The 20,896-nt window shown below is 43.7% G+C and overlaps 3 protein-coding genes across 3 annotated transcripts in view; all 3 read left to right on the plus strand.

Annotated features, from left to right (window-relative positions):
- Positions 1-2,007: 2,007 nt before the first annotated feature.
- LOC133141627 (receptor-interacting serine/threonine-protein kinase 4-like) lies at positions 2,008-4,967 on the plus strand. The gene is made up of 7 exons (XM_061262192.1): positions 2,008-2,150; positions 2,700-3,024; positions 3,504-3,646; positions 3,746-3,795; positions 3,912-4,067; positions 4,433-4,515; positions 4,834-4,967. The coding sequence occupies exons 1-7, from the start codon at positions 2,008-2,010 to the stop codon at positions 4,900-4,902; spliced, it is 969 nt and encodes a 322-aa protein (XP_061118176.1). The 3' UTR covers positions 4,903-4,967.
- Positions 4,968-9,956: 4,989 nt separating this feature from the next.
- On the plus strand, positions 9,957-18,279 carry LOC133141628 (up-regulator of cell proliferation-like). The gene is made up of 3 exons (XM_061262193.1): positions 9,957-12,359; positions 12,606-13,439; positions 18,244-18,279. Exons 1-3 carry the CDS (start codon positions 9,957-9,959, stop codon positions 18,277-18,279), a joined length of 3,273 nt encoding a protein of 1,090 aa, XP_061118177.1.
- A 1,099-nt stretch (positions 18,280-19,378) lies between these two features.
- Positions 19,379-20,896, plus strand: part of LOC133141767 (interferon-induced very large GTPase 1-like) — an 83,538-nt gene continuing 82,020 nt past the window's right edge. Inside the window, 1 exon segment of the mRNA XM_061262481.1 lies at positions 19,379-19,469. The gene's annotated coding sequence lies outside the window, so the exon portion shown is untranslated.

Consider the following 20,896-nt stretch of genomic DNA (forward strand, 5'->3'; position numbering starts at 1 on the left):
CCGCTTGCCACAGGAGTTCCCCAGGGCTCAGTCCTAGGCCCGCTTCTTTTTTCTCTTTACACTCGTTCCCTTGGCCCTGTTATCACTGCACATGGTCTATCCTACAACTGCTATGCAGACGATACCCAACTCTTCATCTCATTCCCACCATCTGATACACAGATTTCAGCCCGTATCAAATTAAAAACATTGGTGCTAGCCTCCCAAGCAGTTAAGGGGTCTTCCCCAGCTTACCTACAAAAAATCATCAAACCCTACTCCCCTGCCAGACCTCTTCGTTCAGCCTCCACAGGCCGCTTGGCACCTCACCCACCTCACACTCATGACTACTGTCTGTTCTGGCTCCACGGTGGTGGAACGAACTCCCTGTTGAGGTCAGAACTGTAGAATCTCTTCCCATCTTTAAGCGCAAACTGAAGACGCACCTCTTCAAGCAGCACCTCTCCCTGTCCCTCCCTACCTCCCTGTGAACCTTAGTTGTTGTCTTTCTGTGATTTACTTTCTGTGTATCAGGATGTTTTAGTTTGGCTAGGTAAGCAGTTTTTGGCTAGTTAGGGGGTTTGTTCACACACTTGCGTGTTGCGGTTTAAAAAAAATAAATAATAAATAATAATAAATAGGCCCTTGTCCTTATCTTTGTTGTGCAGGTAGCAGTTGAAATTGTACTTCCCTCTAGGGTCTTTCAGCGCACTTATCCCTGGTTATGGGTATGCACTTTGTTGTACGTCACTCTGGATAAGAGCGTCTGCCAAATGCCATTAATGTAATATATATGTGCGGTTTATTTATATATAGCGTTTGCATATTTATAATTATATATATTTATAATATTTATAAATTATATTAGATTTTTGAAATATGGCTTCTGGCTGATTTCTGCAAGAAGAAGAATGGTGTTGACCACCTATTGTCCATAACATTGCTCTGAGAAATGGCACACAGGGCAGTGAGAAAATATCTTCCCTAATACATAGGCCCTACATGTGTTTTCATGGCATAAGAATTATCATGACGGTAAAAACGGGGTAGGGGGTATTTTTTCATGGGGCCCACAATTCCTAGCGGTGCCAAAAGATATGATTGAGTCAATTTAATAATTAAGACCAGAAGTTGGCACAAAATCTTGAAACGGATCGGCCCCTGTTGTGCACCCCTGAGGTTTGATGCGTTGTGTGTTCAGAGATGCTCTTCTGCATACCACTGCTGTAATGTGTGGTTATTTGCATTACTGCCACCTTCCTGTCAGCTTTGACCAGTCTGGCCCTTCTCCTCTGACCAGAACTGCTGCTCACTGGATGTTTTTTTTGTTTTTTGCACCATTCTCTGCAAACTCTACAGACTAGTGTGCGTGAAAATCCCAGGAGGTCAGCAGTTTCTGAGATACTCAAACCACCATTTCTGGCACCAACAATCAAAACAATGCACCCCCCGCCCTCTCCTAATGAGTTTACGATTTAAGCTTAAGATTTACATTTACATTTATAAAGTGAATGCAGTTCACTCATCATTATCTACTTGTATAAGTGCACAAATCATATCATGAAATATGAAGTGTTTATACACAAGTTTATACAATTTAAAACATTTAATCATGAAAATAGGTCACCCAAAAATGAAATTAAAGCATGTTTCCACTCATCCAGTGTCCTATCTATCCCTCAGATAGTTTTGCTGAGATGAGATTTCACTGCTTCTTTAGATGCAGAAATAACGGTCCTCTAGGAATCGCTTGCTTTCTGGTAATCAATGTGCCAAAAATGACAGTTACTCGCAAACATCAACACGGCTCAAAAATGCACATTTTAATCCAGAACTATTTATTTGATTGTCAGGACTCAACTGTGTCCTCGCAAGCAGAAGTTTAGTACACCAGCATTCTGGGGCAAAGTGTTAATTGTCTAGAACATTTGTGTCAGTGAAACAATCTGGTTGGATAGATAGTACTCTGGATAAGTGGAAATTTCATTTTTGGGTGAACTTCACCTTTAATGTCTTTCTGTCCTAGAAATGCAGCATTTTGGATTGGTTGAAGACTGCAAACTGCAGGACTGGTCTGTCATTGGATCTGGGGGTTTTGGAGAGATCTATAAGGCCAAACACAAAGATTTGGGGATGGAGGTGGCAATCAAACTACTGCATCGTGATGATGGGTAATATCACACACACACTCACGTACACACACACAATCTCACACACACACACGTACACATGTACACACACACACAGACACATGTACACACATAAACACGCACATATCTACACACAATCTCACACACACACACATGTATACATGTACACACACACAGACACATGTACACACATAAATACGCACATATCTACACACAATCTCACACACACACACATGTATACATGTACACTCACACAGACACATGTACACACACAATCACACACATGTACACACACATACACACACAATCACACTCACATGTACGCATATGATCACACACACATACAGGAAACATGGATTTTAAGTAATGTTAAAAAATCTCTTCCCTCTCGGTCTCCTCCTCCCTCCTTCTCTTTCTTTCCTGCCCCTCCCTCTCTCTTTCTCTCCTCCCCTCCCTCTTTCCTTTGCTTTCTCTCCTCCCCTCCCTCTCTCCTTCTCTCTCCTCTCCTCCCTCTCTCCTTCTCTCTCCTCCCCCTCCCTCTCTCTCTCTCTCCTCCCCTCCCTCTCTCAGTTCTAGTGCATCTCTGCAGGAGGAGGCTGAGTTCATGCAGCAGGGTGGGAGCCCGTATGTGGTGCGTGTTTTTGGGGTGTACCGGGGGGTTCCCCCTGGCAGGTGGCTCTCGAGCCAGATGGGCCTGGTGATGGAGCTGATGGAGAGGGGGTCTGTGGAGTCCCTCCTGAAGAGGCTGAGGGGCCCCCCTCCCTGGCCCCTGGCCTTCCGCCTGGCTCATCAGGTGGCTCTTGGCATGAACTTCATGCACAAGCTTTCCCCCCCACTGCTGCACCTCGACCTCAAGCCCAGCAACGTGCTGCTGGACCACGGCTTCGGAGCAAAGGCGAGTCCCAGGCTTCCTCTATCTCTCTAGGCCTCTGGGCCAAGGCGAGTCCCAGGCTTCCTCTATCTCTCCAGGCCTCTGGGCCAAGGCGAGTCCCCTCTCACTCCTGCCTGTCCTTAGCATAGCCTGTGCTAGCATTGCTATTCCGTGCATCAATATGTTGAGGTTAATCTCTCGCTCACCTTTGGGCTGGTTCACTCTCTCTTTCTCTCTCTCTGTAGCTCACAGATTCACAATCTACTGATGGTTGCACATCCGGTCTTCTCTGGGCAGATGTGTGCTGGTGTCAGTCTCTATAGCCAATTTGTGGTCACTGAGGCTGCACTTGATCAATGTGTTCCTGTATTTCACAATTTGCTTTCATTTCTATGTATGTAGTTAGTATAATTTGTGTTGTGTGATAATTTGGTTCAGTTGGGGGCTCTTCACTGGGCTGAGTGAGGGGGGTCTTCTCTGGGCTCAGCTCTTAGTCTCTGTAGATCACAGATTTTGGTCTGGCCCGACTGATGCGCAGTATTTCCAGTGTGGGGGGGCAGGGGGAGGGGAGAGGCACGCTAAGCTACATGCCCCCCGAAGCCTTCCAAACATCCTACAAAGCCACGCCCGCCTCTGACTCCTACAGGTACCCCCCACCCCCACCTCCAGCTCCTCCTGATGGCCACAGCATCTGCCATTCCTGCTGATTTACATTTCTCTCTCTCTCTCTCTCTCTCTCTCCCAGCTATGCCATCCTGCTCTGGTCTATAATCACTGGCAGGGAGCCCTATGGTGGTGAGTGACTCTGTCCATCCTGAGACCACAGCTCATAAGTGACTTGTGCTGCTGGTCTATCTCCTGCATGTTCTTCATCATCACAGAAACTCTCTCTCTGTCCATCCCTCTCTCAGATGCTAAGCACTGCGTGATCCGGCTTTGGGTCCAGGACGGGGACAGGCCCAGTCTGGAGGGGGTGAACAGGGCAGCAGTTGAGGGCTTGGGGGAGATCATTGACCTCATGGAGAGATGCTGGGACCCCAGCCCCCAAAAACGCCCCTCTTTCCATGGTGAGAACAGGAGAGGCATGTGCCAGCCAGTCAATCTCAGGCAATGAGTCAGTTAGTCAGTCTGTCAGTGTGTCCGTCAGTGATTTAGTGTCTGACAGCCAGTGTCAGTGGTGTAACGGTTAGCAGGAAAGACAAGCAAGGTTCATATCTCTGTCTGAATGAGGCAGAGATGCAGTATTGAATGTTAATGATGGTCACAGTGCTGTATTGTTTGCATGTTGTTGGTGTTGTGTGTGTGGTGTGTATTGTGTTGTGTGTGTGTATTGTGTTGTGTATGTATTGTGACTGTTGTGTTGTGTGTGGTGTGTATTGTGTTGTGTGTTTATTGTGTTGTGTTGTGTGTGTGTGGTGTGTTGTGTATTCAGACTGCTTCCCAGTGGCAGAGAAGGTGTTTCAGCTGCACAGCCGTGGAATTCATGATGCCATCCACCAGGTGTCCAAAGCACTGGTACTGCTATTATACTCTCATTACACAATTATTACAGTATCATTACGCAGTTATTACAGTATCATAACAGTTATTATTCTCTAATTACACTCTATTATTACTCTGCCATTACACTGTTGTACTATCATCACTCTGCAATTGCATGCCTAGTAAACTGTTATTAAATTGTTATTACACTGTTATTACACTGTTATTAAACTCTACTGCTGTCATTGCTTTATGTTATGGCCCTCTTTCTCAGGTCCTCACAGAAACATGGATTTCAAATGAAAAGGCTATTTTAACTCCTTCTCTCTCCCTCTGTCTCTCTCCCTGTAGGATGAAAAGCGAGCGATATCTCCAACTCCAATACCCAAGGGTACAGCTTTGCACACACTGTCCTGCTGATGAACACACCGCCATCTCATTCCCAACAAACACACTGCCATCTCATCCCCAACAAACACACTGCCATTTCATTCCCAAAGAACAAACTACCGTTTAATTAATACAATTTCACAACTCAGTCCAAAGTCAAATCCCACAATATCCCACAATCCTCCTCTTTTCACTTCTTGGACACAATTTATCAACATGTTTCTCGCTGGTTTCAATTTGGATTCAAACTGAAATGGCATTCATTTTCAGGACCATTCGGGCATGTTTAGTTATTTATGATCACTAAGAGTCATTGTACAGTATAAATTGCTTTCCTATATTTGGGAGACTGGGCCCGTGACAGGATGTGAAAAGTGTTTACAATCGATGGCTTTGATAGCTCTGTACACAATTAAATTGTAATCCAAATAATCAGACATAATTTTGCCAAATAATTTGCTGTCTCTTAAAACAAATATGTTTTCACACTTTCTGTAGCTGTGAAAGTGCCTGTGGACCCCAGGGGCAGGTGGAACAGCAAAGAATGGACTCCTCCCAATTTCCGGGCAGCAGACAGCGGCATTGGAACAGAAAACTGTCCTGCCTCTGCCACCAATAAGGCACTGAGTGACAGCATCTCCAGAACCTCCAGCACAAGTAAGCGCTCCCTCTCCTGTAAAACCATGGTTCCAAAATCTTTCATCCCATGATTCATTTTCTGTTCGTCTTAAAATATGGAAGTTAAATGTTAAGGCAATTTTCTAGTGTATGCGCCAGCTGGATGACAGTCATGAGCATGATAATGAACTGGCCACTCTGGTGGTGGGGCTGAGTGACATCACAGTCATCAACATCGCCATGGAGAATTCCACGGATATGAACGATATCCTGCAGATTGCGGTGCACGCCTTCATAAAGATAATAAAGACTTCCGCCGTCTGACTAATTGTCCTCGATACTTATTCTCCTCTATATTTCCAACAACTTATCAGGCACTCAGAATGGGGGATCCAATAGCGAGACCACAACGAAAGTTAAATAAGGTCTTTATTTCCTCAGGGTAGGTTGGTACAGCGAGGGTCAATAGCCAGCAAACAGTTATAGCAGGGATAAGGCAGTTCATAAGCGATAGTCCAGGCAAAGGGTCTCCAGCAAACAGATGTATTGAGGATAATCCAAAGAATAGTCATGGTCACAGGCAATGGGTCGAAAACAAACAGGCTACTTAAACAGAAACACAATCCAGAAACGAAGGTGAATAAACAGAAACGGGTCGAAAAACTACGGGTCAGAACAAGACAGAAGGAATAAGCTAAACTTGATAGTCGGGGACGAAACAGGTGAAAACAGGTACCAATACGAAAACGCTGGACAGTATGGAATAAGCACATTACAATCTGGCAACTAACTGCACAGACAGAGGGGTTTTTATACACAGGTAAAGAGAGTGAATGGGAATCAGGTGGGGGAACAAACAGGAAGTGAAACAGGTGAAACCAATGAATGAAGTGACAGGGAGACTACGGTGTGCACGGAGGTAACAAAAACACAAAAACGCAAACAACATAAAAAAAAAAACAACATGAAAAACATGAAACCTAACACAACTTCCCTTTCCCATGTTCCCACATGTGGAGAATTGTCACAGTGGTGGAAAAGAGGAGCCAGTAACATATTCAGGGGTGCTGGACAAAGGATTGGTTCACTGGCCAGGTCGATGAGTGGCAAACTGAGCATAATCCAAACAGGCAAAACCAGGTAGGCAGTGCAGAAGCAGGGCAGAGGTGCAGAGTCCACAAAACAAGAGAAGAGAAGCAGGCAGGGGTCATAAACAAGAATTCCAGAAAACTTAAATTGCAATGAATGAGGAATGAGACAAACTAGGCGGGGCATAGGAGTGAGGGCTGTCTAACAAATAAACATCAGGTGAGACACATAGAAGGGCAAAAATACAACGATGAGGGAGGAACGAAAACGCGGGACTGGATTCACGTAGACACACGTAATACAAACGGCTCCGGACTAGGGAGTAGACAATTGCCCAGAGTTAGGGAATGTAGAGATAGCGGAGAGCAGGGGTGAACACTTGGCTGAATCGAGGCAAGCAATTTAGGGATAGAACAGGGAGGCGGAGTTATAGAGCAGTATTGAAATAGAGGTAGAGTTAGTCTTTTAGTTACGTGATTAAATTACAAATACCCAAAACTAGTGAATGTTAATTTGTTTGTTAGATGAACATATTCATTCTGTGTTAGTTGGGAGTAGTATATTAGTGCTATCTACAAACATGTAGAACCTGCACAGCTAGACCAATGAGGGAATAGCTGGAGGTGAAGGGACGACGTGTTCTTTCCTGGCTGTTTAGAAGTGAATGAAAAATTTTAATTATCATCCTCCGCACACGGACAGAGCACAATTATGTTTAGGAATATACTGGGTCTGTTGCCACGGGTCGGATATGGATTGACCTGCCCCATATCCCGCTTACAACTGGCCAGAAACAGATCAGTAAAATTCCTAATATTCTCCGTTCGTAAACGGGGCCGTATTGAAAGCTTAGTGGTTACTCTCGTTCCACTCGTTTATCTGACTCCATTTAAGATATATAATTTAGAAATTTGGTTTTGAAATTTACGCGAACCTCGGGAGTGATTACACTCGACTCGTACCTGCGCCACTATTGCTCAATATATGTTCTCGCGATTAACATTATTGCTGAATATCTCAGTTCGGTGTAGAACTCAGAGGCTGAGGGTCCAGTCAACACAATACATGCAACACTGTCATGATAGTTGCGAGCCCAGGTCGGCGCAGCATTAACTGGGCTCCTTAGAGATAATTTGACAGGAACCAGCGCCGTAACGCCCAGGGGTTCCCTTCGCGTCAAATCACAAGAGCCATGCCTAACCGACCCTTTAAGTTGGCAGAAACTTGCTGGCCTCACAGCTTAGAACTATCACATGGGTACCAAGCTCTTAGTTCGGCGTAGAACTCAGAGGCTGAGGGTCCAGTCAACACAATACAAGCAACACTGTCATGATAGTTGCGAGCCCAGGTCGGCGCAGCATTAACTGGGCTCCTTAGAGATAATTTGACAGGAACCAGCGCCGTAACGCCCAGGGGTTCCCTTCGCGTCAAACCACAAGAGCCGTGCATAGCCGACCCTTTATGTTGGCAGAAACTTAGCAGCTTAGAACTATCACCTGTACCAAGGGACTGCCGATTGGTCAGTCCTTGGTCCCCATTGTCCCCCTCAATATTCAGTTGTAATTTAGGCTGAAAAGGTACAAGATGAATTAGAGTCATGGAGATCACGCAAGTTACAAACAAAATAATTTATTTGCAGACGGGTAGGCAGTTAGCGTAGAATCACACAGTCAATTACGAAAAGACAAATTGAAGATAAAAAGAAAAGAGTGAAATAGTCTTACCCAGCCTGCTTTCGCTACACACATATACAAAGTATGCACAGTGTGGGAAGTCGAGTACGATCTTCCCTGATAGGCTTGTCTCCCTGGCTTTTATGCCAAATCATGTGTTTATCCAGGCGGCAGTGCCATAAATTAGCCTGGTGGGGTCGTCGAATCTGGAATTTAGACCCCCACCGTTGGGGGTTGTTGCGTAGGGAAAATTAGATGATTACCAAGAGAGGACGTGTAGGTTTTCCCTTGAGTTATTGAAACTATGGTTTATTAAAATCCATTTGGTATGAAATGTATCTCATCTGATTCCTTGATTTTACTGGATCACATCCATACCAAACAGATTATCCTAATGTTTTGTTATGGTGCAGTTATCATGAAACCTCCCTCCTGTGTATCCATTTTACATGTAATTCCTGTTATTACAACAATGGGCATAATGCAATACAACCAGGATCACATGGGCAATGTTTACAATATTGTACCGGGTCTATTGACCATCTAAACAACAGTTTTGAGGTTTTCATCCAAGAGAGTAGTCCCTGGGGTAATGACAGCAGTGCCCTGAGGGCACTGTGGTACTGCCCGGAGTCTTTCCCCCTGGAAGTGACCAGGTGTGGGGTCATAAGATATTAGGCACATTCTTTTCCCGGGAGTTTTAATGGCCCTCACGGGAACCGCTCATCCACCCACCATATATCTATCCCTTATCTTCTTGGCGTCACTGGTCTGGAACTCCTCAAAAGGTACTACAAACAGTATTGTCCTTTGTCCCTTTTGACACACACCAGAACCCCCACCTCACAAATGGCAGAGTCACACTTTGGCTTCCTCCAGAACCCCCAGCTCACAGGCTCCTCACAAATGGCAGAGTCACACTTCGCCTCCCTCCTACAAACATGACATGGAGAGAAAGGAGGAAATAAGAACAGCGAGACAGAAGGAATCGTGGGAAACCGGAAAATTCCAAAACCACCCAAATGGTGAAGCACGCAGACAGGGGACTCGGGATCAGAAACATTCAGACACAGACATCACAGGGGAAGACAAGTGCAAAGACTAATGAATGTAAACAGAAAACCAGACATGAAAATAAAAAATAATGAATTTACAAAAATACCAAAGAAACTCACAGACAAAAATCAGGATCATAATAGAATAGTGAGTTTCCATGTGACCTACCGAGTGACAGCCAGGGTCTATTGCTCTAGCAGCAGTGATTTTTAAGCCTGTAATGAACTTAATTAAAGAATACATTTCTGTGGCCTCTTATTAAAATGCGGTATAACATGTTTAAAAATAGACATGTTTTTAGTATGGGAGCTCCATGGTGGTGCAAGGTTAAGGCATCAGACTTTGGTTCAACACTAGGATCCCAGTAAGGCCTGTGCATGAGGGAGCAGCTCTGAGGGGGGAGGGACTCGGCAGGGAGGATCACTGCATACAAGTGTCCCTGAACACCTCAGAATCACGGTCCAGGGCTAGAGATGACTTGATGATGAACAGGGTACAATCACTGGCCATAGCATCACTCAGGAGTACGAAGCATTCAGTCTGCCAAGAACTTTAGTCATTTTTTGATGTGCAAGTGTATGTATCTGCATTCTTATGATTTTATTACTGTACTACTGTGCATGTGTACTAATGCAGCTTCCATCCCCAATGACAGGAACCAGTCTGGAGGAGCTGCTGAGTGACCTGGGACTGGAACACCACCTGAGGAACAAGCTGACTCTGAGCCAGGTGCTGCAGATTGATGGAGAGACTTTATCTGATGAAAACATCCAGTCTCTGAAATCTCTGCCATGGTGTTTCCTGAGGAAACTGATGATGGTGAATGAGTCCTTTCGTAGAATGAGCTGTACCTCGGAACAGGACACAGAGCCCCAAAATCTGGATAGTTTACTGAGCACTGAGCACAATCCGCAGGACCACAGCAACAGAGTCAACCCCCTTGACCTCATAACTGCTGTTTTTCTGTGCTCAGATGGCTTTCTCCAGCAGGAGATGGCTTTGAAAATGTCCATGTGCCAGTTCTCTGTGCCTCTGCTGCTTCCTACATGTGATACCCAGCAGTGCACTTTAATGCTGTGGGCCATGAGAGATATTGTGAAAAAGTACAAGCCACACTCTTTGGAGGACCAAAGAGGGTTTGTGGAGGAGAGCATTGTTCTCTCTGACCTCCCCATGGTCTCTTTTGTGAGGCTGGGAAACAGCAGCATGTCCAAGTCTCACATTCTGAACCAGGTCCTCAGCAACCCTCAGCAGTACCAGGACACCTTTGTTCACAAAAACATGGAGTGTGGTGACACCCCAAGGAAGATTTCCAATGGGCTGGTGGAAATCAGCTGGTATCTGCCCAGTGGGAACAAACAAATTGACATCTTCTCTGAGCCTCTGGCTATAGCTAACCTCCGTGGGGACCTCAGAGACTTTGAAACTCAGTACGCTTTCCTCTGCCGCACATCGACTGCTATATTTGTGTTTTGCGACGACTTTAAGCTTGAACACAAATTTCTGGACTCGCAGCACTTTAAGACCCCTTGGTTTTTGATCATCAATTCACAGAGCCAGAGCTTCAATGAGGATGACTTCAAGAAATTTGTTTCTGAGACAAAACCCAGTAACATCATCATAAAGCATTGGGGAAGGAATGATGCAGAATTCAACAAAAACCTGCGTTTGGCTATCCAGGGTATTTTAGAGGGAAACATAAAAATGAGCATTGAAAGGATGTCTGCTCTTGCATATGAGCTTGGGATCCATGTTGATGAAAATTACATCCACTGTAAGAGGGGCAAGCAGAAGGCTGATGAAATCACAGGAAGAATATCTGACATACCGAGCTTCAAGGAGAAAGAGCTGCCCTTGCAAGGGACTGCATGGAAACAGCTGGCAAAACTGGAGAAGGAACAGTGCAGGATGAAAAATGCTGAGGAGAAAAACATAGAAGTTTACAAGAATGAGCTTGCAGATCAGAGGCAGGAGCTCAGAGAACAGCAGAGGGCTCACAGCATCTCCGATTCTATGTCCCGTTTCATCTCCGCGATGTGCAATTCCACAGAGGAGTGCAAGTATTTCCTCAAGTGGATGAGGATCAATCTGGATAATCTGTCACGCAAAAGCCTTCCACCTCTTTGGGCAAAGTACAAGGAAGAGTGTCAGAGTTCCTCAGAAAACAAGGAGCTCATTGCACAGTTGGACAGGGAGATCTCCAGCTGCTCCTTGGGGACGGAGCACTTCCTGAGGGAAATGGGTCAGCTGTACGAGTCGGCCTGCTCACTCCCCAAGGCCCTCACCCCAGAGATTAAGCGCCTGCCACGTCTCTGTGCCAAGCTGCTACAGGAGGGCTTTCCTCTTGAGCTGGTGGATGGAGACTCAAGCAATATTCCTCTGGAGTGGGTGACACAGGTTCTGAAAGAACTCCATGATCTCACACAGGATAAATGTAAGATCCGGGTGATCACTGTTCTGGGGATACAGAGCACTGGGAAGTCCACCCTCTTGAACACCATGTCTGGGGTCCAGTTTGCTGTCAGTAGTGGCAGGTGCACCAGAGGGGCCTTCATGCTCCTCATCAGAGTGAAAGAGGATTTTAAAGTGCGGCTTGGGTGTGATTACATCATGGTTATTGACACTGAAGGTTTGAAGGCACCACAGTTGGCACAGCTGGATGACAGTCATGAGCATGATAATGAACTGGCCACTCTGGTGGTGGGGCTGAGTGACATCACAGTCATCAACATCCCCATGGAGAATTCCATGGAAATGAACGATATCCTGCAGATTGTGGTGCACGCCTTCCTGCGCATGAAAGAAGTTGGGAGAAAACCCTGCTGTCAGTTTGTGCACCAGAATGTGCCAGACATCTCTGCCCATGACAGTAACATGAGAGACAGGAAGCTTCTGCTGGAGCAGCTGAATGAGATGACCCAAGCAGCAGCTAAGATGGAAAAGAAGGGAAACAACAAAACATTTACTGATGTCATGGAGTATGATCCAGAGAGAAACACCTGGTACCTCCCTGGGCTCTGGCACGGCAACCCTCCCATGGCCCCTGTCAATGTTGGCTACAGTGAGTCTGTGGATCTTTTCAAGAGGAATGTGATTGAGAAGTTTATGGAACAAAAATCTGGAGACAGGTCAGCACACACAATCATTGAGTTCCTTGAATGGACCAAGAGCTTATGGCAAGCAGTGAAGTATGAGAACTATAAAACATACCATAAAACATACACAATAGAGTTGCTTTGCAAGGTAGATTAAATCCTGGACAGGCACATGAATCTGGAAACAACTGCTGAATTTCAGGCCAAGCTGAAGATCCACATCTGTGGACATGCAGCACGGGAGTTTAAAAGAATGCATCTGGCTTTCATCCATGCAAATGATCCTCGTCACTGTCTGGAACAGTTCAAGCAACAGTACTACACAGACTTTAAGGACCTGTTCAACAAAAGAGACCAGTGTCAGAAGAAAGCCAATGATTTCACTTCCAACTGTCTTCAACCTGCGGTGAAGGAATACATCACCAAATCTCTGGGCCCTGACCTTGTGGATGAAATGTTGGCAGGGCAGAAAGCCATTGCTTTCAGCACTCGAACCTTCTTCCAGTTCTCAGTCCTTGAGCAGCTGCTTAAGGGTGATAACTTTCAGGACTTTGTGAGATACATAAAAAAATATGAGACCTTTGTCCATGACTGGATATTGAAGCTGATGGTGAAGCAGTTCTCAGAGAGAGATAGACTTGGGGATATTGAGATGAATCGCCTGAAGGTGATGCTTAGCAGAATAAAGGAAGCCATTAAGAATGCACAGATGAAGGCAGCTGAACAGGCAGCAAGAAGGGGTGAGGAGACCCAGAACATTCAGCAGTTCATTCAGGATATCTGTAGTGACCTAGCTAAGGAGCTTGTCATCCCCAAAGACCCCCTCAGCGCAGTCCTGGCCTTAAACTCTGCCAAAGCAGAAGAATTTTCCCGGTGTCTGGAGGTGCTTGTGGATGAAATGGAGCAGAGCGGAGCGGAGTTTCAGAAAGGTGGAGATGTGAGGGCCAGGCTGACCTCACTGCCCTTTCAGCCTCAGAAGGAGCTGTTTAACAGGGTGTTTGGCTGTGGGAAGCGGTGTCCCTTCTGCAAGCTGGTGGCAAGAGCCACACAGAGCACTTTGCTTCCATTCACCGTCCTCAGGGCCTTGGGGGATGGAGGAATTGTGAATCGCATATATTAGTGAGCAATATCTGCTCCACCAGTGTTGCCAGTGAAAAAAACTTCAGGTTGACTGGAACAGAGGAGAAATGGCATCCATACAAGGACTACCTGAGCATTTACCCTGACTGGCGCATCCAGCCTGACACCAGCATCCAGGCTTCAGACTACTGGAAGTACGTCTTCTGCAAGTTTAACGAGCAGTTTGCCAAGAAATATGAAGCCGACCCTGCTGAAATTCCCCCCAACTGGAGAGATATAACCCCAGTCCAAGCCATGGAAAACCTGAAGGAAAGGTTTTTGATGAAAACAGGAGGAGATCAAAATTAATTGATTACACATCCCCTGTTTCAGTAGGGTTGAAGATGCATCTTCTGAGTGCCATTAATATCAAATAATCTACTCACAGGTATGACTCATAATGGTTAAGCAAAACAGAGCCCCAGCCAAGTTGAATGGCATGAACAAACAGCAAGTTTTATACAATACAAATCAAGCACTCCACATTTTAAAAGGGGACAGTTGAATTCAATCATCACTGATGTTTGGGAAGAGTGAGAATTCCTGGTCACTGACACAGACACAGACACTGTTGAATATCTGCAGCCTCCCCTGAGTCTTCTCTGGTTCTATGAGAGATAATACCATCAGCAGCTCATTGTACTCATAAAATCATATTCATACTATAAATTGATATTGCCTCTATCATTGCCTCTATCATCATCAGCAGCTCGTCTGGTCTTCAACCTTCCCAAATACTCGCACGTCACCCCCCTGCTTACTACCCTCCACTGGCTGCCTGTCATGGCTCGCATCAAATTCAAAACATTGGTGCTAGCCTTCCAAGCAGTTAAGGGGTCTTCCCCAGCTGATCTACAAAAAATCATCAGACCCTACACCCCTGCCAGACCTCTTCGTTCAGCCTCCACAGGCCGCTTGGCACCTCCCCCTCTCTGAACCTCCACCTCACGCTCACGAATACTGTCTGTTCTGGCTCCACGGTGGTGGAACGAACTCCCCGTTGAGGTCAGAACTGTAGAATTTCTCCCCACCTTCAAACGCAAGCTGAAGACACACCTCTTCAAGCAGCACCTCTCCCCATCCCTCCCTACCTCCCTGTGAACCTTAATTGTTGTCTCTGTGACTTGCTTTGTGTATCGGTATTTTTTAGTTGGCTAGGTAAGCAGTGTTTTGATAGTTAACTTTGGTCACTTTTGCTCTGTTTGTTTGTTTCTTGTTTAAAAAAAAAAAAAAAAAAAAAAAAAAAAAATTGGCCCTCGTCCTTATCTTTGTTGTACAGGTAGCAGTTCAAATTGTACTTCCCTCTAGGGTCTTTCAGCGAACTTATCCCTGGTTATGGATATGCACTTTGTTGTACGTCGCTCTGGATAAGAGCGTCTGCCAAATGCCAATAATGTAATGTAATGTAATGTAATGTAATCATTACCTATGCAGCATTTATCTGTACAAATCCTGCCTTTGAATCATCATGGCTGATCTCTGTCCATTGTTCCATTCATTAGGATAGTAAATAGGCTGTGATATTTCAACAGTTTAATTTCATATTGTCACCTCCATATTAAAGACTCCTTTTTTTTTTCTTCACAAAAAATCCCAAATATGTTTTCTATCTGGTTAATCATTCTTATAATGAAAGCAGAAAACCTTCAGGTGTCATTGGCAATTATCAGCTCTACATTACTGCCTTCTTAGATGTTTGAAGTTATAAATTACTTACTGCCTAATCATCACTATATGTTATATGTTATATGTCACCATTATCACTATATTTTTCCATTTAGAAAACTGAATTCAAACTTTGTCAAATTAATTAATTTCTCCAGACACATTCACATTCTCACATTAAAAATAAACGTTTCATTTGATTTGAACTTATTTTGTTCAGTCCCTTGAACTGGGCTCAAAGTGAGAACATGTTTTTAAAACAGCACTTCCTATGTATTTTCCTAGTTATGGATGTGATGCTTTGACTTGTGGAAGAACCTATGCGCTTGTAAATCACTTTGGATTAAAAGCGTCTGCCAAATGACTAAAATGTAAACTGTAAATGTAGAAATCTTTGCAAATTTTGTTTTGAATGGTTTAATCTATGCAATCTATGCACTGTGTCTATTGAATGATTTGTTTTGATGGGGTCAATCTATGTACTGGGTATTGAGCAATGTAGTCTGATATGTAGAAATGCCATACTTTCGATGCACATGAAATCTCTTGGCATATTACTGTATTCTGCTGTATAAATAAGAATAAAGCAAGCCGTTAATAGTATAAAAAATAAAATGACCTTTTTATTTTCCGTAGATGTCAAACTCTCATACGTACATGAATGGTGGAAGTGGGGTGCGCCCTTGCGGACCCCCCCCCCCCCCCCCCCCCCGGATCAGAACATCAGATGTACTCAGCCTTTTGCGCCTATTTTCAGGCACACACATGACGCATTGCGCCCAGGAAACATGCAGCATATGTATCAAACTGGTGCACGGGGCTAGAACAGCCGTATGCCTGAGATCTTGGCCAGCTGCGCTTCTCTCCTTAATGCACATGCATTTAAGGGTGGATCACACAAACAAAGGGCGGAGATATTATAAGTGTGGTTGTTTATGTATTCCATTGAATTTACAGAAACGTTCTTGCAATTCGGATAACGCCATATCTCCTAACCACCATGTCCCCTAACCGCCTGCCCGGCCCCCTCTGACAGAAACAGATTACTGCTGCAGCCAACTTCAGTCTGATATCTCTGAGTTCGCCCCCGTGCACTAATGTCCAATTTATTTTTAAAAACAGACACAGGAACATTGCCTGACCGTCAACGGTTGGGTCATTGTGAAACGCACTCTGTTTGGAGCATCAGTCTCATTTCATCTTCACACTTTGCTTTATTCTTTTGCGGAAAAGACATTGCAGCCAAATTGATTCCAGAAGAGATTTTATAGGTAAGTGAAGCTAAATTAAACATCTTCATATACTGGCTAATATAAACGCATTCAGAAAAGCACTATAGCACAGGACCATGCAGGACTTTGTGCTGGGCATGGGAGGCAAGGGCACCCATTGGTGTTATTCACAGCTTATCATACATGCACAGAAAATGCCCAGTGTTAATGCAATACTAAATGCGGGGGCGACATGGCTCAGGCAGTAAGAGCAGTTGTCTGGCAGTCGGAGGGTTGCTGTGTCGAAGTGTCCCTGAGCAAGACACCTAACCCCCAAATGCTCCTGACGAGCTGGTCAGTACCTTGCATGGAGGCCAATCGCAGTTGGTGTGTGAGTGTGTGTATGAATGGGTGAATGAGAAGCATCAATTGTACAGCGTTTTGGATAAAGGCGCTATATAAATGCCAACCATTTTCCATTCTATGTATAAAAGTGTTGTCATTTGTACATGGTGAAACCAAAATGTATAGAAAATACCTTGAAGCCAAAGCTGAGAATGTGCATACAGTGCCGTAAAAACGCCCCCTTCCTGATTTCCTCCATTACTGCATATCTTTCACACCGAATGGTTTCAGATCTTTAGACAAAATTTAATATTAGGAAAAGGGAATCTCAGTAAATATTGAAATGATTGTTTCATTGTTTTAGTGAAAAAAGTTTTCAAACAATAAAACATTGATTGAAAAAGTCATTGCCCCCTTAAATGTAATTTAACCACCTTTAGCAACCATGTACTTTCTATAATTTGATATCAGAGATTTCCCTCATGACGTATAAAATAAACGTCTGTATATCAACCTAGATTTGTGTGTAGTGTTAACTACATTGACCACATCTGCATTTATTTCTAGTTTTTTATTTTTTTTATCATCTCAATGAACTCCTCACTTCCCTTAGCTGCTGTTTGGTTTGAGCTTATTTCAGAATACTGCATTTTCTATTTGTGGTTTGGCCTTATTCTTAATGTTGCATCTTCAGTGGCCCAGCTACAGTCTTTACTCTAAAAGCCCATCGAGACAACAGCAACATTTTCAATGTATTTTTCAATAGACCCGTTTACTTGCACTTGCTGAAGCTTTCGTCTCCTCCTGATTGAAAGATAATCACAATTTGCAAGGACTCTACAGTCCTGTACTTTTGTGATACAACACGTCTTTTCTTATTATTAGTCTGGTTTGGCACCATTGCTCAAAAACCAGGTGAGTTGTTCTAGATCACACCATCTGCTAAATGAATGTAGTCTCAACTCTTTCAGACATGCGAAGAATTACTTTTGGTCTCCAACCTCACATTTCTACATTTTGTACAAGGTGCTTTGACTCTTCTTGCTGTAACTGTGTGATGTTACAAAGGTTCAAAGAAGGGAGACCTGATTGATTCCATGAATAAAAAATAAAAGTAATGAAGACTTAAGATGCTTAGTCTCTCTAAGCTTAGTAAAGGGAGACTTCGGGGTGATTTGATTGAGGCTTTTAAATTAATTAAAGGAATTAACAAAGTGAACTACAGGCGATTCTTCAGGGTGAGCACAACAAGAGAGCAGAAGGCAAAGAATACATTTCTCACAGACATTAAAAAGTATTTTTTCACACAGAGAGTGGTCTCTGGCTTGATTATGTTAGATACTATCTAGCTTTTAGGCTTACTAAGCAGCAGGTACACTTTAATGTTTGGTAAAGGTGAGCATTGCTGGGCTGAATGGCCTGTTCTCATCATTGTGTTGTGTTATGTTGTGTTATGTTGTGTTGTGGTGTGGTGTGGTGTGTTGTGTTGTATTTGTCCAGAGGGAGGCAGATGGAATGCCCCAGTTGCAGCAGTGAATGTGGGCAGAACGACAAGTTCTGCTGTGAACGTGTCCCAGGTAAGCCTAACATGCTAGTTAGCAACCAGCTTAATTTTCATGTCATTACTTAGATAGCTATCATTCATCCAGCTTGCTAAACTAGTCAAAGCAGTAGCAATTTCAACTTAACAGTTCAGATAGATGGAATATGCTGGTGTGAGTGGGTTCAGCGTTTCAGGACCCGGTCCTGGCAGTATACACCGCCTCCTCCGTTTGGTCAGAAACTTCGCTCCTATTTTAGGGAGAAAAACTGAGTTAGGAATCCTGCCGACTATGCCAAGTTCTGTCGTGGAAATATCCTCTCAGTCCTGCTTCTGCAGAGGGTGTCAAGAAAAGACCTGTGAGTTTTCTACTTGCAAGAATGGGGGTATGTGCTTACCGACACTTTCCCCAAAATGCAAGAGGGGCAGTCCCTCTTTATACCTTTTTACTTCGCCTAAAACGTGACAGATTATTAAGCATTTACAAGTGTCACAATGTCCAAGTCATGTGAATACTTTGAACAAACAGAAGCCAGGGCTTAATGTCATGTCTTTTTTTTTTTGTTTAATGTCTTTCTGCCTTTTAAGGTACATCTTTCTTCACACATTTATTTTCACATTTCAATATCTTTCTTTCTCTGCCAGCAATACCTCTCGCCCAATCGTATTTCGATTTCGACTCAGCATCCTGTTATCAAATGCCGGGTCTGAAAGAGGAAGTCTCACAGACATCTACCACTCCCTAGCAGCACAGCACAGCAGTTTTGCACAATGCCTTCATGTATCAGTAACAAACTTTATACAGACTCATAATTCCTAAAGCTTTTGAACTCAGGATTTCAAAATTTCTCCTCAACAGTATTCACTGTGAAGGTCTTACCAGTGGAGGAATCTGGTCCTGCTCCAGCCAAAGTCCCACAGGAAGGCACAGCAAGTAAACAAAAGAGGTGCCACACCCGCTCTTCCCAGAAAGACTGCAAAACCAGAACAACCCCCAACAGAGAAAAATTTCATCATCTACTTCTACTAATACTTTCTATTTTACCTCTGTATATAGTTGCCTGACAGTCAACAGTTGGGTCATTGTGAGTTTGGAGCATCAGTCTCATTTCATCTTCACACTTTGCTTTATTCTTTTGTTGGAAAAGACATTGCAGCCGAACTGATTCCAGAAGAGATTTTATAGGTAAGTGAAGCTAAATTAAACATGTTCATATTATTGGCTAATATACATACAGCTATTATACACCAATGATTTAATAAAAAAAATAGCTAAAACAGACAAATAAAGATCGTTGGTTTGCTTTCCATCTCCAACTTTGCATTTCTACATTTTGTACAAGGTGCTTTGACTCTTCTTGCTGTAACTGTGTGATGTTACAAAGGTTCAAAGAAGGGAATCCTGATTGATTTCATGTATAAAAGATAAAGGTTAATATGCTTAATCTCTTTAAGCTTAGTAAAGGGAGACTTAGGGGTGATTTGATTGAGGCTTTTAAATTTATTAAAGGAATTAACAAAATTAACTACAGGCGATTCTCCAGGGTGAGTGTAAGAGCCAATGAGGAAAAGGTTGATTCATAATATTATTTGCTAAAAATAATTTCATTAATGTGCATAAGGTACATTTTAGTCTAGAATGCATAATTTAGTAATGTATAAATGATAAAAAACATGTCTATATTTTTTGTACTTCCGATTGTATAAATATGACGTAATCGTAACTTTGGTTAGTTTTTGAGTCAGATGCTATTGGAAGCAACACAGTTTTTTGACTGTATGCTTGACATTATAATTTGTGTTTTCTAATTAAACATATAAAAAGGAAAGATATCTTGTCTCGTCGTACGTGTGGCGAATACTGTCTGTTAGACTGACTCCAACAAGTGGTACATTTGAGGAAAGGAAAAGGCACACGGAGTGCCACTACAGTGAGTTTGGTAATCAGAATGAGAGGGCACAAATGGAAATGAGCAAAGGTTAAATTCCGCACAGACATTAGGAAGTATTCTTTCACATAGAGAGGGGTCACTGTGTGGAATAGCATGCCAGGACATATAGTGGAGGCAGAAACACTGGAAGGTTTTCAGGCTTGATAGGGTTAGATACTATCTAGCTTTGAGGCAAACTAAGCAGTAGGTACATTTTAGTGGTTGGTAAAGGTGAGCATTGCTGGGCTGAATGGCCTGTTCTCATCATTATGTCATGTTATGTTATGTTATGTGACGTTACGTTATGTTACGTTTGCCCAGAGGGATGCAGATGGAGTGCTCCAGATGCAGCAGAAAATGTGGGCAGAATGACAAATTCTGCAGTGAATGTGGCAACAAACTGTGCTCTGCAAGGAAACCTGTCCCAGGTAAACCTAGCATGCTAGTTAATAACCAGCCCCCCTAGCTTAATTTTCATGTCATTACTTAGCGAGCTATCATTCACCCAGCTTGCTAAACTAGTCAAAGCAGTAGCAATTTCAACTTAACAGTTTAGATGGCTGCCCTAATGGATAAATTAGGTAATGTTCACCCCTTGTTGGAGCGGAGGCGACATCAGCTCATCCAAGAGCTGAAACTCTACAATGATCGGTTCCGTCAGTATTTTCGGATGAGTGTGGCA

This window comes from Conger conger, chromosome 12 (assembly GCF_963514075.1).
Source record: "Conger conger chromosome 12, fConCon1.1, whole genome shotgun sequence".
In the NCBI taxonomy this organism is placed as follows: Eukaryota; Metazoa; Chordata; class Actinopteri; order Anguilliformes; family Congridae; genus Conger; species Conger conger.

Coding starts and splice junctions, on each gene's coding strand:
- LOC133141627 (XM_061262192.1), top strand. CDS start 2,008: ATGCAGCATTTTGGATTGGTTGAAGACTGCAAACTGCAGGACTGGTCT. Junction 3,647..3,745: donor CCCGCCTCTGACTCCTACAG/GTACCCCCCACC, acceptor TCTCTCTCCCAG/CTATGCCATCCTGCTCTGGT. Junction 4,516..4,833: donor ACCAGGTGTCCAAAGCACTG/GTACTGCTATTA, acceptor CTCTCCCTGTAG/GATGAAAAGCGAGCGATATC.
- LOC133141628 (XM_061262193.1), top strand. CDS start 9,957: ATGACAGGAACCAGTCTGGAGGAGCTGCTGAGTGACCTGGGACTGGAA. Junction 12,360..12,605: donor CTCCCATGGCCCCTGTCAAT/GTTGGCTACAGT, acceptor GCTGAATTTCAG/GCCAAGCTGAAGATCCACAT. Junction 13,440..18,243: donor GTCCCTTCTGCAAGCTGGTG/GCAAGAGCCACA, acceptor GTATTTGTCCAG/AGGGAGGCAGATGGAATGCC.